The sequence below is a fragment of the Bufo bufo genome, chromosome 1 (genome assembly GCF_905171765.1).
Source record: "Bufo bufo chromosome 1, aBufBuf1.1, whole genome shotgun sequence".
NCBI classification, from domain to species: domain Eukaryota; kingdom Metazoa; phylum Chordata; class Amphibia; order Anura; family Bufonidae; genus Bufo; species Bufo bufo.
In genome coordinates, this window is record NC_053389.1 from 372,015,030 (window position 1) to 372,032,869 (window position 17,840).

At 41.8% G+C, this 17,840-nt stretch overlaps 1 protein-coding gene across 3 annotated transcripts in view; it reads right to left on the reverse strand.

The window, feature by feature from the left end:
* Positions 1-17,840, reverse strand: part of FBXW11 (F-box and WD repeat domain containing 11) — a 785,504-nt gene that overhangs the window by 20,149 nt on the left and 747,515 nt on the right. For all 3 annotated transcript variants that reach the window (XM_040404956.1, XM_040404965.1, XM_040404947.1), the window contains one exon: positions 2,520-2,708. In XM_040404956.1, the coding sequence (XP_040260890.1) occupies positions 2,547-2,708 (162 nt within the window). In that variant the 3' untranslated portion in view covers positions 2,520-2,546. The remainder of the gene's footprint in view (positions 1-2,519; positions 2,709-17,840) is intronic.

Sequence of the window (17,840 nt, forward strand, 5' to 3'; positions counted from 1 at the left end):
GAGGAATTGCTCCCCCGGTTATAGACACGCTACAGTGTCTGGGTTTGGAGCATTTTCACCTGTTTAGGCCACTTTTTTCAGTGAGTTTTTGTCCTTATGTGTATGGAATGTGCCACTTTATATTGTTGGTAACATTCTTTTGCACCTGGTAGCTTCTGTGTCACATGGTCTGTTGTGGGTGCGGCTCACAGATTTATTTTACCTCACAATGCATTTGTGATACCACTATGGAGGCATGTGAGAGCCTGGCTGTGAGTTAATTGCACTGTTCAGGCCCTGTTCACACACCACGGGCAGGTTAGTGGTAGGACCCCATGCGTGCTGAGACACCGTGATGTGGTGCATGAGCAGGGCCGGTGCAAGGATTTTTGCCGCCCTAGGCAAGATAAAAATTGCCGCCCCCAATCCCCTTATCAGATGATCTGCCCATATCATGACATCACATATGTTTCTCAGCATTTAAATTAAACAGCATTTATGTTTCTCACCCCTTTCTCAGCATTTAAATTAAAAGAACTGCTATGTTTCCCTTAGGGTTAATCAAGCTTCTTGTAGCTGTCTCCCTGACAGCCGCTAAAGGTGCTTCCGCTATTCTCACTGTGAAAATTACAGTGGGAAGACGCGGAACATAGTTTTTAATGCGTGCGCATTCGCAGCTGAGAGGAGGATCGGGGAGAAGAGTTCCCAGTGCCGGTGCTGGAGAAAGGTAAGTGGCTGAAGGGGTTTTAACCCCTTCAGCCCAGTGGGAGGGGGACACGAGGTTGCCCCACTCCTAACAACTATATAGTGCCAGGAAAATGAGTTTGGTTTTCCTGGCACTATAGTGCTCCTTTAACACCAGTACTGCATTGTCTTTTCTCTGCAGGAACAGGCTATAGACACCAGTACTACTACATTAAACTGTAGTGGTTCTGGGACTATAGTGTCCTTTTAATGTGAGGTAAATTAGTTTCCAATGTAGTATTAATAACTAAACAATTAAATAATAAACATATTGCATTGTCTACTTACCACCAGGACAATAAGATGATCTGGTCTCTGGCTGCAGTCTGGCTCTTTGGACTCCACTGCTCCTGTCCATCTAGGGCCTCGGTCATCTGTCTGACTCCTCTGCCATTCATTATGGTGATGTCTAAACTGCATGCACCATGGACCTTCTAATGTCACAGAGTCACGTGACTGTGCCCTCCACCTAGGACTATGCCCCCTTATACCCTGCATTGTGCCCTCTTACCATAACCTGTACAGTGCCCCTAGTCATTCCCTGTACTGTGCCCTCTTATACTCTTTTATTTGGCCACTGTATGGTGGTGCTATCCAGTCACTGTATGGCGGTGTTATCCAGTTACTGTATGGCGGTTTTATCTGGTCACTGTATGGAGGTGTTATCCAATAACTGTATGACCATAACTGTATCCCCTTCCCTGCCTAAGCCACCTTTTTTAGACCTGGCGTGAGTGGGGAAAATTTGCAGATTACTGACCACCAGGACCAGGCTGTGCGCTCTACCAGTACATGGCACCCCTGCCTCTGTGTACTAGTGCTTATTCTGACACTAAGGCTGGGTTCACATCAAGTTTTTGACATCCGTTTAATGTATACCAAAAAAGTATACATTAACAGATGCCTCAGACCATACAATTCAATAGTAAAAAAAAAAAGTATGTCTTTTTTTACTGGACTCTGCAGGATACAAAAATGTAGTGTGCTGCACATTTGTTCGTACAAAAATATGCTGTGGGGCCCAGTCAATTCTAGCTAGTGAGGGCCCCTTACACAGTATAATGACCCCCATACAGTAGAATGACCCCCAGTGCCCCCTCCATACAGTATAACCCCCGGTGTGGGGACCACTGGTGGGTCATTATTCTGAATGGGGGCGACTGGGGATCGTTATTCTGAATGGAGGGCCACTGTGGGGTCATTCTACTATGTGAGGGGCCCACTGAGATTTATCGCTCAAGGGCCCACATGAACCTGGAACCGGCCCTGTATATGTATGTGTATATTTATATATATATATATATATATATATATATATATATATAAAATGATAATGCCTCCACACAGTGCCCTCGGTATAGATATATTACACACCTTGAACCACTTTATATACATATGTGTTGTTTTTTTTTATTTTTTTACTTAAGACAAAAAGTTGTGGTGTGTTGTGGGAACTCTTGCACACTTTGTTATGTAACCTAACAACTTAGGTGACACTTACACACTGTTATGTGACCCAACAGCTTAGTTATGATGGTACAACTGCCTCCTAAACCAAATTAAATAATCAAAAGTATTCAAAACAGCCATGTATATTAATGGAAGAAAAGCATAATATGACTTGAATACAAAACAGTAAAGCAAAATATTTTCAAATTTACTGAATTTATAATTTTTTATATGCCATGTGTAAACAAAGACTTAGTAGAGAGGAAATGCTTCTGGTACTAAAAGATATCATATCTTACATATATTACACCTCTTTCCCCATAAATATTAATGATATCTAAAATTACCTGGTCAGGAATTAAAAGTGCATGATGCTATCTGGAGATGTAGGTATATGTCCTAGATGGAGAGCGAGTTTCATTCGGAGCATTTGTAGGAACATTCAAAAAATCCCAGATCAAAATGGTGTCATCATGGGAGCTGCTAATAATTTGGAATTCATCAAACTGCAGCCGAAACACACGTCCCGAATGTTCCTAAACAGAATGAACAATTTGTTTACAGATTGTGTAATTATAAAATAAATAAGCCAGAGATTGTAAATACAAAACAAGCGTGTTTGTATTAATTATAATATAAAACTGGAGCTCAAATAATCATGGTGCAATATGGCAACCTTTCAATCAAAAGAAAAAAATGCTATAAACTAGTATAGATTTATGCTGTTGTGTGTGCCGTACTTAAAGATAATGGAAGGTGGTCAAGCAACAGGGCTGCATGAGATAGCTGGGAAGAGTCCTAGAAAACTAACAAAAAGAAACCACATATCAACAAGATATTTTGAATCTCAGATTAAAAGTCCCAATGGGAATTGGCACCAAAGTAAGTGATGTATAAAATAAAAATTCCTGAAACTTTTTATCAGTTTTGTAACTTTTTCCAACCTGAGGCTTGTATGCTTACATAACTTAAAGGGGTTATCCGAGTTATGGGGAAAAAAATTAAAACCTCATAAAATTCATCAGGACATACATATACATTGGTTAAGCTTGATTTCTTAAGAGAGAAATCCATACTTACACCTTTTCATGGTTCTGTTATTGCTGTGTTTACATGCTGAGGGGGGCGTATAACAACAATGCCTGAGCTCTGCCTCATGAATATTAGTGGGTGTGAACAACCTGACCTTCCCCTCACCCTGCTCTGCACAACCTGTTTGCATTAAAAAAAAAAAACAGTCACATGATCATCTCCTAGCTCACACAGGCAGATCTTCCTGTCACATTGCAGATACAGCTACGGCTCTGATGCAGCTACGGCTCTATCTATAAGATGGACATATAGCTGTATCTAAGCTATAGCTGTATTTAAGCTACCGCTGTATCAAAGCTACCGCTGTATCAAAGCTATCGCTGATTCTAAGCTATCGCTGATTCTAAGCTATCGCTGATTCTAAGCTATCGCTGATTCTAAGCTATCGCTGTATCTAAGCTATCGCTGATTCTAAGCTGTCGCTGATTCTAAGCTATCGCTGTATCTAAGCTACGGGTCTATCTATAAAATGGACATTTAGCTGTATCTAAGCTACGGCTGTATCTAAACTACGGCTGTATCTAAACTACCGCTGTATCTAAGCCATCGCTGATTCTAAGCTATCGCTGTATCTAAGCTACCGCTGATTCTAAGCTGCCGCTGTATCTAAGCTATCGCTGTATCTAAGCTACGGCTCTATCTATAAGATGGACATATAGCTGTATCTAAGCTATAGCTGTTTCTAAGCTATCGCTGATTCTAAGCTATCGCTGATTCTAAGCTACCGCTGTATCTAAGCTACCGCTGTATCTAAGCTACCGCTGATTCTAAGCTATCGCTGATTCTAAGTTACCGCTGATTCTAAGCTACCGCTGATTCTAAGCTATCGCTGTATCTAAGCTATCGCTGTATCTAAGCTATCGCTGATTCTAAGCCATCGCTGTATCTAAGCTATCACTGATTCTAAGCTACCGCTGATTCTAAGCTATCGCTGATTCTAAGCTATCGCTGTATCTAAGCTATCGCTGATTCTAAGCCATCGCTGTATCTAAGATATCGCTGATTCTAAGCTATCGCTGTATCTAAGGCATCAACAGTGTAATGGGGACTTGTTGAGGGGGCCAGGGCTGTAATAACGATCCCCAGACGCGGGAGGGGAACGTGTAAACTGGCCCATGTGAGGGAAAGAGCCAGACACATACCCTGCTGCTGGTGCTGCTGGAGAAAATCTATCACCGCTCTGGTAAGTATCGTGCATGAGCGATTGCTTACCATCGCCGAGGCTGTGAGGAGAGAGGGGCGGGCACCAAAGGCTCTGACGTCTCGTTTACAGAGCCGGGCCACTCCCTCAAGCAGGGAGAAGCTTGTAAACGAGACGTCAGTGCCTGAGCAGGGTTGATGACGTCGGGGGTCACATGACCCAAATGTGAACTGGCTAAACAGAGCAAAATAGCTAATGTAAGTGATTTAGAAAATAGTGTAATATAATACTATAAGAGTTATTAGCATAAATTTATTTAACTCGGATAACCCCTTTAAGCTTTCCCATAATAAAAATGTATCACCTATCTACAGTATAGGTGGTAAAGGATGAGCGAACCAGTTCAATCTGAACTTTGCAATTTTTCGGACAGCAGACAAATCTTTTTAGGTACCTTTTGGGAGAATTCACTAAAATGGTGTTTTGCACCATTTTAGTGCACGTCGGTGTGAAAAAAAGCACTAAGGACGAAGAAGGGTTCTCACATGACCTTGAGAGGAAGTGTAGCGAGGGCTTGCCCTGATTGGTTCACAGGCTGACAGACGAGGGGTGTGTGTGGAATAAACAAACCTGTGAGTGTTAAAACGATATTAAGGGCCAGGGCTCAATCGTCCGTTTCAACTTAATTAAACCAGCATATATAGGTGATTACAACAGCAAAATACAGTAGTGCAGCAATCTACCTGTGACGGTCAAGCCTCAATCGTCCGTTTCCATTAATTACATTTCCACATGTTTGGAATTAAACATTTTTGGGGGGATAGTTCAATTTAATTTAAACAGCATACATACTTGAGTACTACAACACCACACAGAGTAGCGCATAAAATTATCTGTTAGTGATACAGAATTTAGGCCTAAATCAGTTTTCCTTTATTTCTATCTCCACAAACCTGCAAATACATGTAATTACTAAAATACACAGGGTAGTGCACAACATTATCTGACAGGTCCAAAAATGTCAAAGCTATGGAAGGAGTCCAAACAAAAATCTCAGAGCCAGTTATCCGCCCAGAAGTAGTAGTAGTAGTAGGTCGCATTTGTCCCTGCTGGCTTCGGAAAGCCACAATATTATTGTTGAAGAGAAAGAGGATGAGATTGTGAATTGGATGGCTCACTCCTCCTCTCAGTTGCAGCAGGATAACATGAAGGTGACTGGTGGGGCTGCTCCTCCTCCTTGCAGCCACAGAGAAGGCTTTCAGTGGAGTCCTCTCTGTCTTCACCGCCTCTTTCTAGTGGGGCATCTTCCTTTTTCCCAATTGGCAAGAAAACCCTACCACGCCCTACAGCAGATAGTCAAGAAAGTCTCCCTTTTGATGAATTGTGTGACAGCTGTCACCGTTTGGGCTGCCCTGAGGAGGTGTTTGGTGACCTCATGCATACCTGTGTTGGTGGTGGTAATAGTGTCACCTGTAGCCAATGGCGGTGATGGCATGCTTTCTCTCCACAAGGTGGGCACACAAAACTACAGCAGTGTGCAAGGATAAAAAAAAACGTTGCCGTTCAAACACACTCATAGCTACCAGATATCTATTGCACCACATGAGGCGGCATAACCAGATCCTTGCCAGCATTCCCAATCAGAACAAGTCTGTCTCCCTCCTGGTCCTCTTTGTGGCAGCCAAGCCACATCCTTAAGTAATACAGAATCTCTGTCATCATCACCTTCCTTCTTCTCCAGCTAAGACTCTTCCTTGTCCTTGGCTCAATCGTGAGACATCTATAACGGAATGTTTGGCCATGAAAAAAAAAAATCTCCACCAGCAATTAGCTTGTCTACATGCTGAACCCCCACCTGACCACGTTGCTGGTGGTGCAGTCACTGTAGTACCATTATAGTAATGCCTTGAACACTCATGTATATAGGAGAAAAAGAAAAGACAGGGGGCAGTTTCCATCCTGGATACAGTGGGGGTTTTATGTACGGTGAATGTGAGTTTTTTTGCGGTTGGACATAAATTGCCCTAGGGCGATGTTGCTCAGATTGTAATCTGCAGTACTAACTATGTCTGTATGGTATGTTTGTATTTATTATTCTTGTCGGGGGAACCGAGCATATGTCTGGGGGGGGGGGGGGAATTTGATTCTATATAGTAGAGTGGATTACAGCACAGTCTCACTGATCTCATTTAATACGTATGGGGCCAAGGTATCCAGTTGGTAAATCCAATATACCTCTCTTATCTGGAGGCTGCTAAACCTGTTGTATGGATTGTCTGGTATATAGTCAATTGGGGTAATTTTTAGTGAGTGTTTGTTTTTTTCAGGTGTGGTTGCGCAATGTCTCGAGATACTATGTTTAAAGGCACTGTTTTTGTACATTGCATCTATGCTGGTTAACCCTGCAGTGCAATGCCTGTTTTGTGCGGCCCACATATTGGAGGCCGCATTCACATTCGATTAGTTATATAACATAGCTGCTTTGGCAGGTTAAATGGTGTTTTATTGTGAAAATGGTGCAGTTTTTTGTTGAGCTGAAGGTTTTACAGTTATATGTAATCATATTACAGCAAAGGCAACGTTTTACACCACATTTGAAGCTGCCCACTGGTTCTTTTATGGTTTTATTGAGTATTTTAGTATGCTGTTTGGGCTTACTAGGGGCTAAAGTGCTTCTGATTGTATGGGCTTTTCTATAGATGATCACAGGTTTTTTTGGAAGATATTTTTCAAGATAGGGATCCTGTCTTAGAATGTGCCAATGCTTTGTTAGTATTGTGCGAATGGCTTTGAGGTGTTATAATGTGTGATTAGGTTTAAATGTTTTTTCCAGAACACTGCATCTACAGTCCTAATCCCCCCCCCAAAAAAGTAACATTGAGACCACAATAGGTCCCTTGAATAGCACCATACCAGAAATAGAACACAAGAATAACCACTACTACCGAATATATCCTCAATTATTCCACTAAGAAAAAGGATCTAGATTCATCAACTGACGAATTTCCAGAAAAATTTAGAGCCCTCAAATCAAAATATTTTGACTACAAAACGAAAAGTCAGCTAGATAGGGAACAGGATATGGCGACAACACCCTCTCTCATACTCCTTAGCCCCCCAAGCGACAAAGACAATAACAGTAAGACCCTTGACCGGACAATACAAAAAAACTCCTTCACTCCAATACATATAGAAGATGACACCATACGCCACATACAGATTAAATGAGATAAGTGAGACCGTACTGTAATCCACTCTACTATATAGAATCAAGCGCCCCCCCCCCCCCATATGCCTGTAGACAGACATATTAAGTGCTCGGTTCCCCCGACAAGAATAATAAATACAAACATACCATACAGACATAGTTAGTACTGCAGATTACAATCTGAGCAACATCGCCCAAGGGCAATTTATGTCCAACCGCAAAAAAACTCCCATTCACCGTACATAAAACCCCCACTGTATCCGGGATGGAAAATTGGGGATACTACCAAAACCGTCAAAAGTAAACTCTATAATGCAACACCAAAAACAATACTAGAGTCCCACATACCATAGTATATAGAAAAGGTAAAGGAACTCTCAAAATCGCGCTGACGATTTATGTGCCAATTCTAGTGATCTTGTATTGACCCAATTTTATGTTAAAATTGGTTTGTTTTTATTTACTTCTATTTATTTATTGTCTTCCAAATGCAAAAAGAACCACTGTACTTGCTCCATATACCTTATCATCCTCGGAATCCACTTAACCTAAGTCCCGTACATCTGACAGCTATGTCAGCACAATCGCTGCGGTGAGTAACTCCGCCCCCCTCTCCTCTCCGTAGCATCCACCAGTCATAGCTCAGGATACGTCACCTGCACTTGCCCGATAGACAGCCGCCTCATACACAAGATCACCGCCACCGGCTCCTCCTGCTGTCAGTCAGGGACGCATCACGTGGCCGCCCCATACACAGTGCGGTCCTTTGACCAAGAATCCGCCCACAAACCCTGTGATTGGCTGCCAACCAACTGGAAGGAGGGTATCGTATCCTAGAGACTGTCCACACTTTCCCGTCCCAACCCCTCCCCTTACTGTCCGAACACAATGCGCTCAGAGTGCATAAATAGAACAGTGGCGAATTATGTTTCTGTATATAGAAGTTTTATTATCCTGGTGAAGGGGACCGTTCGCCCCTGAAACGCGTTGACAGCACTTTGAATAAAGATTACCTTCACTGGTACCATCCTGGTCCAGAATTCTTCTGCATTAGCGCCGTTTGGAAAGGTCTGAACTTACTCTCATCCGCATTGAACACTCATGTGGCAGAGAATGCTCGCCACTTCTCGGGTTTCTCGCTTTGTGGCAAGCTACACTCCACGGTGGACACCTGGAGCAGCTGATATAGGCAAGAACAGAACATGTCTTTCACACTCCACTGGGTCAATGTTTTTTGCGGAATAGGAGACAAGGCAACCCAGTAATATGGCCAGGTACTTTTGACGCCCTCCCTCTATATCATGGGGCTGGCTCCCACATCAGGCATTTATCTGACTGCTCTACGTTCTCCTATATGGACACGGCCCCAACCCCAACAGAAGCAGGGACCAGCGTTGCTCACACTACTCTTCCTTCCTATCAGATGTGTTATGTGTTGCCATGCCATGTTGGAGCTGATTGGCCTGGGCGACAGTAGCCACACCAGGGAGCAGTTGCAGCTAAAATACATCAAGCAGCAAACAACCCTCTTGCTGTTACCTAGCCAACTCCAACTGGGCAAGTTAGTCAGTGACAATGGTCGCACCATCCTTGCCACCCTGAACCTGGGTGTTGTACATGCTCCCTGCATGGCCTTTTTAAAAAAAATGTACTTGCACAAGATGCTGGCAATGTCCAGGAGACAGTCTGAAGCTATATTGTTTAATCCGCGATGTTCCAACGCGTTGGAATTAAACATTGCACATGCTTGAGCTTCTGTATGAGCAGAGGAAAGCCGTGAACGTTTTGGTCAAGCAGCAGGGAGGATGTTTCGTTTCCAGGTCAGGCAGTGGAAGCTCATGCCGTTTATGCTTCAGTTGTGCCTCGCATGTATTTTTGAAGAGACGCTGAAGCTCCTGCAACAGGTGGCGAAGAAAAAACAGCTAAGACATCTTGCTGTCCACCCTGTAGCTGTTGGGGACTCACAATGAGAAACACCCATAACCTAGTAACATAGTTTATAAGGCTGAAAAAAGACATCTGTCCATCCAGTTCAGCCTGTTATCCTGCAAGAACAGGAGGTGCTGCCACTTGAGGAGATGAAAGAGGGGTTGGAAGTGAAAGAGAGGGTTGGAGGTGAAAGAGGATGATGACAACAGTGAGACTGTCCACGACACTCAATCGTCTCAGTGTGGGGAAGAAGTGGAAAGAACTTGCTCCTCACACACGCTGGCCATAATGGCGATATGTAGACTTGCTTGCTTACGCAGCGACAAGCAGTTTGCTGACATCAAGCAGTCTGATGATTACTGGATTGTAGTATAGAAGAGAGAAAGAAAAGCAGAGTGTGTCAATCAACCAGATTGCCCCTTTTGGTAAATCAGCTCCAAGGGGATCGTGATTGAAGGGCACAGGAGGGCGCCAGAGATCGGACTAAGGTTTGGGAGAAGGTTTGGAAGAGAAAAGAGTGGTTTAGGGGAGAAGAAAAGGAGCAGGCTGCCAGTGTTGGTTATCAGTGTGAAGTATAGATACTAACACTATTAATAGGGCAATTAAAAACAAGAAAAAGAAAAAATAATAACCATAACCACCGAGAAGGTGTCCGGCGCCACACACCTCTGTTAATATCAGCTAAAAAACTAATGAAATCAGCATATAATCACTAAAAAGGGTGTAAATAAATCTAAATAAATAGACAAAGTGCAGAATGGATACTGACACTTCAGAAAAAGGGCATTGTTGTTGAATATCCGTATAAATACTTAATTAACAACACAAGTAGCGGAACTTACTTCACCAGGGAGGAATCCGATGGGATAAAGCTCAAGACACCCATGGGATTTACCTCCCTCGCCTGGATCGCGCTTAGAGTAACAGGATGAAACAGCAGGTCCACACTGGGGTCTTCTTGAAACTTCCTTTATTCAAAGTACAGGCAAAAAACAGTAAAGCTCAACGCGTTTTGGGGTCTTTCAAATACCCCTTCCTCAGGAGCAGTATAATACAGTGGTACAGTTACTCCATATATATATAGGAGAGATAGTCTATTCAATAAATCCGTGCTTGGAATAACGTCACTTCCGGTTCCTGGATGGACCGGAAGTGGCGATGCGTTCCACAGTGGAACGCAATAGATGGAATTCAGAGATGGCCATATGATGACTTGATTCCATAGAAAATATTCAACAAAATCCTCTTAGCTGTATCCGATCGGAGGGGGGAAGATATGCAGCTACAGCTTATAGATCAAGTTTTCTTGTAATAGCTGGCCGGCCGTAACTTACGGTTTCGGACTGAACCGGAAGTGCACATGCGTTCCACGATGGAACGCAACCAATACAGTTGTACTCAGTTCACAGCTCTTGGAGGGGTTTTGGTAAAATTTCAACCTTTCATATTCAACTCATTGGTTTTAGGGGCCGGTCAACAAGATTTTATACATATATATATATATACATATATACACACATTCTTTCCTTTTTTTCCCCGTATATATATATTTTTTTCTCTCTTCCCCCCACAGCTAGTGGTGAACCGTCTTGCGTTCCACTAGCCGATGCTAGTGAGTGCTGGTTGCAGAGTGCTATTGCCTTTGTGTTTTTAAGATTTTATATATGTCTTGGCGATAATATATAACGGAACGGGCAGCCTCAGGTCATGTGACCCTTATATCACTGTTGTCCACTGGAATGCATCGGCTAGTGGAACGCAAGACGGTTCACCACTAGCTGTGGGGGGAGGAGAGAAAAAAAAATATATATATATATACAGGGAAAAAAGTAAAGAATGTATATATATATATATATATATATATATATATATATATTTTTTTTTTTTTTAAGATATTCTGGGTTTCTAAAATATAAATATAACACAGTATCTTTATGCTCCAGGGGACAGTTTTAGAAAAAATGCATATAAGGTAGCTAAGTGATATTCCCATAGGTAAATTACGTAACAGACTCTTCCAGGGAAAATATAAATGTATATATATAAGGGGCTGTCACCCAATGTACACAAGATGATATATATGTGTATAGAACTTCCCCTATGGAGATAGGGGTAATCCTAGAATATAGGGGTGGGGACCCGTTCTATAGTATAGGGGTGGAGGTCTATTTTAAAGTATATATTCTCCAGCGTAAATGTATAAATATATATTTTCCAGTATAAGTTAGGAATGAATATATAAATGTATATGACCTATAGGGAATATATTCATGTGTGGAAGGGCATATGTAAAAGAATATGGTCAAAGATATATATATATACACATAAAAAAAAATATATATATTATATATACCTAAAATTGTAAAAAGAATATATATATGCCTGCATGAACATATGTGTATAAAGATATATAAAGAGCAAAAATATGTATATAAAAAAAAAAAAAAAACACACACTAGTGGATAAAAATCTGTATAAAATTAAGTTCAATGTGAGGTATAATTTGACATAAAAAAAGGAATAGATGTAAAATACAGTCGTGGACAAAAGTTTTGAGAATTACATAAATATTGGAAATTGGAAAAGTTGCTGCTTAAGTTTTTATAAGGGTCCATTCACACGTCCGTTGTTTCTTTCCTGATCTGTTCCGTTTTTTGCTGAACAGATCTGGACCAGATCTGGACCCATTCATTTTCAATGGGTCCTGAAAAAAAATCTGACATTGAGCTGTCCGATTTTTTTCAGGACCCATTGAAAATGAATGGGTCCAGATCTGGTCCAGATCTGTTCCGCAAAAAACGGAACAGATCAGGAAAGAAACAACGGACGTGTGAATGGACCCTAATAGCAATTTGCATATACTCCAGAATTTTATGAAGAGTGATCAGATGAATTGCATAGTCCTTCTTTGCCATGAAAATTAACTTAATCCCCAAAAAACCTTTCCACTGCCTTTCATTGCTGTCATTAAAGGACCTGCTGAGATCATTTCAGTAATCGTCTTGTTAACTCAGGTGAGAATGTTGACGAGCACAAGGCTGGAGATCATTATGTCAGGCTGATTGGGTTAAAATGGCAGACTTGACTGAAATCATTGTTCTTCCATTGTTAACCATGGTGACCTGCAAAGAAACGCGTGCAGCCATCATTGCGTTGCATAAAAATGGCTTCACAGGCAAGGACATTGTTGCTACTAAGATTGCACCTCAATCAACAATTTATAGGATCATCAAGAACTTCAAGGAAAGAGGTTCAATTCTTGTTAAGAAGGCTTCAGGGCATCCAGGAAAGTCCAGCAAGCGCCAGGATCGTCTCCTAAAGAGGATTCAGCTGCAGGATCGGAGTGCCACCAGTGCAGAGCTTGCTCAGGAATGGCAGCAGGCAGGTGTGAGCGCATCTGCACGCACAGTGAGGCGAAGACTTTTGGAAGATGGCCTGGTGTCAAGAAGGGCAGCAAAGAAGCCACTTCTCTCCAAAAAAAACATCAGGGACAGATTAATCTTCTACAGAAAGTTTGGTAAATGGACTGCTGAGGACTGGGGCAAAGTCATATTCTCCGATGAAGCCTCTTTCCGATTGTTTGGGGCATCTGGAAAGAGGCTTGTCCGGAGAAGAGCCCTACCATCAGTCCTGTGTCATGCCAACAGTAAAGCATCCTGAGACCATTCATGTGTGGGGTTGCTTCTCATCCAAGGGATTGGGCTCACTCACAATTTTGCCGAAAAACACAGCCATGAATAAAGAATGGTACCAAAACACCCTCCAACAGCAACTTCTTCCAACAATCCAACAACAGTTTGGCGAAGAACAATGCATTTTCCAGCACGATGGAGCGCTGTGCCATAAGGCAAAAGTGATAACTAAGTGGCTCGGGGACCAAAACGTTGACATTTTGGGTCCATGGCCTGGAAACTCCCCAGATCTTAATCCCATTGAGAACTTGTGGTCAATTCTCAAGAGGCGGGTGGACAAACAAAAACCCACTAATTCTGACAAACTCCAAGAAGTGATTATGAAAGAATGGGTTGCTATCAGGAATTGGCCCAGAAGTTGATTGAGAGCATGCCCAGTCGCATTGCAGAGGTCCTGAAAAAGAAGGGCCAACACTGCAAATACTGACTCTTTGCATAAATGTCATGTAATTGTCGATAAAAGCCTTTGAAACGTATGAAGTGCGTGTAATTATATTTCACTACATCACAGAAACAACTGAAACAAAGATCTAAAAGCAGTTTAGTAGCAAACTTTGTGAAAACTAATATTTGTGTCATTCTCAAAACTTTTGGCCACGACTGTAGATATAAGAATATATAAATATATAAATATATATAAATATAAAAATATATGATAAATACAGGGGTCTTGTTCTAGGTGGGAGCAACTCAGTGCATTAAAGAACTAGTCTCGCTGTAATCCGACGCCATAATCTCATAAAAGGGATCGGGCCATGTCAGGGAGTACATTAGTAATTTGTATATTCAAGGGCTTCGTTTAAGCCAAAAGGGGCCAGCGTATTAAATTTGTAAATCCAAAACATTTCTTTTCGAGCCAGCTGTTGAAATGGGTGAGGGACCCATTCAACGGGGGTAACTTTCGCAAGGGTGGAATCGCTGTTATGGTGCTCAAAGAAATGCCTTGAAACGCTATGAGTTAGCACTTTACGATGGATGTTCGAGCGATGTTCATTCATTCTCTCTCTGAGAGTTTGGGTAGTTCTCCCTATATATTGCAAATTGCAAGGACATGTAATAAATTATATTTCTTGAGCCATAGTTCATAAAGTGTCTAAGCGTAATTACTTCCCCAGAGTGTGGGATATTGATAGTTCTAGTCTTGTCCTTAATCATTCCACAACATTTGAATTTCTTTACTTTACATCTAAAAGCCCCTTTTTCGATTGGTTTTGTCAGCTTCGTGGTCTTTCCTTTCTCAATAATTTTAGGCCCTTCTAAACGTTAAGCCAGGAACTGGGGGAAGTATGTGTTTGAGTATAGGATCCTTTTGTAGTATTCCCCAATGTTTTCTCATAATTTGCCGTATTTTAGCATGTCTAACATTAAATCTTGTGATAAGGTTAAATTGAGTCTTATCTTGGGTATTTTTATTTTTATTTTCTTTAGGTTGAAGGGCATCACTTTGTCGAAGTTGTAGGGATCTTTTTTTCGATTCTTTGATTAAAGTTTTCGGATATCCTTTTTCAACAAACCTTTGGCACAGGATATTTAGTTGTTGTTTCAGGGTCAGGCTATCAGAGCAGTTCCTCCTCACTCTCTTCATCTGACTAAATGGTATATTATTCTTCCATTTTGATGTTCGCATCAACCTGTTTAAAGTGAGTTTTTGTTAAAATCTTGTCATGTTTTATACTTAAATGAATGTCTAAAAAGATAGCTTCTTGGGAGTTATGCTCCAAACTAAAACAAAGGCCCCATTGGTTTGTATTTAGATTTTTTACAAAGGATATCAAATCTTCGACGTCCCCTTCCCAGATAAAAATGATGTCATCGATATATCTCCGATAAAAGCGAATTTTTGAGTGAGAGAGTAGGCCATGGTGTTCCTCGAATAGGCCCATAAAAAGGTTTGCATACGACAGGGCGAATTTCGTCCCCATCGCGGTACCTTTTTTCTGGATGTAAAAAACCTCATTAAAAGTAAAAAAATTATGATTTAAAATAAATTCAATAGCATCCACTAGAAACTCTTTTTGCTGTTCCGGCATTGAAGGGTCCTTCCCCAGAAAATATCTAACAGCTGCAAGACCCAGATCATGCTGAATGTTACTATATAGGGAGTTTACATCCAGGGTGACAAAAATGTAGTTACTCCTCCATTCGACGGGGCCTATCAAATTAATAAGATGAGTTGTGTCCCTCAAATAAGAGGGTAGCTGTGTTACGTATTTCTGGAGAAATCTGTCCACATAAGCTGACAAGTTGGTTGTAAGTGAATCGATACCCGAAATAATTAGTCTACCCGGTGGGTTATGGAGGGTATTGTATATTTTGGGTACAAAATAAAATTTTGCTACAGTAGGATGTGCTGGGGACAGGAATTGATCAATGATACCTAAAGAGAAAGCTATGTCTACCAGTTTTACTAGTGACTTCTTAAACAGAGCTGTAGGATCCTCTTCCAAGGTTCTATAATATTCACGATCGGACAGAATTCTCTTTGATTCAGCTACATAATAGTCGTGGTCTATCACCACGATGCCACCCCCCTTATCCGCATTCTTTATTATTATTTCTTTATTCTTTTTTAATTTCTCAAGGGCTTTCCTTTCCCTAGAGTTTAAGTTCATTGTCATGTTTTTTTCCTCCTTCTTCAAAGAAGAGAGGGTTTTAAATTCTTCAAGCACTATATTATAATAACTTTCCAAATGAGGCCCTCTGCTTTCAATGGGATAGAATGATGACTTCATCTTTAGATGAGACGGTAGGGGGGCATGGGAGTCTATTGGTTGAATAAGCATTGATCTGGATTCTTGCAATTGGCTCTCTTGTGTGGATACAGTAGATTCCTTAAGGGTGGTATTATTTATTGGAGTAATGTGGGTAGTCAATTCTTTCATAAAAAAATGTCTTTTGAGCGCAAGTCTGCGTATATATTGGTTTAGATCAACGAATAATTCAAAGGGATCTAGTTCATTGGATGGGCAGAAAGAAAGGCCCTTGCTAAGCAATTCTATTTCATCGCTGGTGAGATTATATTGTGAGAGGTTAAAGATACCCTTATCTGTTTCTCTGTAGTTGGGTCTTTTTTGGTGACTCCTTCTGGGGTGATCTTGTTTAGTTTTCTATCGGACTCTTTTGAGGTTTAAGTTTTTTCTTTGTGGGCCCGTCTAGATTTTCCCCCTTGAGCTCCTCTGAATCGTTTTTTGTTCTCTTTTTGGAATGTGATAAGGGGGTAAAGAAGTGTGTTATCTTGATATTTTTTTATGAATTCTCCACTACAGACCCCTTTGGACTCAAGTAGGGGGTTAGGAGTTGCAGACTGGACAGGACCCTACTGGTTGGGGGTGTTGAATTCTGTGGAGTAACTACTGGGGATAGTAGCCCTAAAAAAGGGCTCTCTGGAAGGCTCGGTGGTAGAGCTAAAAAAGGATCTGAATGGGTAGTGGAATTGGAGTATGTGGAGATATTAAGTGATCTGTCTAGAGGTCTGGGCTCTATCCTGATGGCCTAATCATCTCATAAGGGGACAGATCGTGAGGCTGAATCAGGTGTAGAATAGATAGAGAGATTTTCCAAGACTGCAAGAAAAGGAGATAAGCTTGAATTTAAATTCTTGATTACTGGATTGCCATGGTTTTAGACCCTCACTATCAAGACAAAATGGGAGAATTTTTTCCTCTCACAAAGGGAGGACAATTTACGTTATTACCAGGGAACACTGTGTACGCAGCTTGCTACAGCTTGCGGTGAGCAGACAACTGTCGCGAGTGTGTCTGAAAGAGAGGCCCCTGCTGCTGCCACAAGCAGCAGAAGCTGCAGCAGCCATTTCAGTCTCACCATGATGGAGTAGTTTTGCCATGTGCAGCGCCACCCTGAGGGCAGTCAGCAAGCCGTCAGCCCCCGCCTCAAAACCCAGGTATAGACCTACCTAAACTCTAGTCAGTCTCTGGCATATACCCTGTTCCTTGACCTCATGGATCTCTGGGCAGGCAGACTGGAACAGCGGCCCAAACTGGTACAGCATGATTCCTTTTATCTTTCTTGCCCAGCCTCCAGTGTCATCTCTGAGAAGGTTTTCAGGGCTTTGAGGGGAGTGGTGACATTCAAATAGTCCATGTTGTCCTCCACCAGTGTGCAAAACATCCCTTTTGTCAAAATAAACCATGTCTGGATTCAGGAGGACTTTTACACTGCTCCAGCTGAGGCCAATGAATAGATGTGGCATTCCTGGTGGTGCTCCATCTTTCCAATGTTGCTGTCTGACTGCCTCCTTCATGCCACTGCTGTAATCAAACCACTACTGCGGCCTGCCTACCATCGCATTATGTATGGCTGCTGCTTCCGCTTGCATCCAGTCATTGATGAGGACCTGCCTACCACAACATCCTGTATGGCTGCCTACATCATGCCACCGTTGCCTCAGCTGCTGCTACTCCTTATTGCTAATCACCTACTGCCACCACCTTTAATGCAAAGCATCTTACACTACTATCACTACTACTACTATTATTACTACTACCCATCGACTTGTATTTATTTGTATGGGCACAATTGGCCATTTTTACTTAAGTGTGTACTCACTTTTGTTGCCAAAAATTTAGACATTAATGGCTGTGTGAGG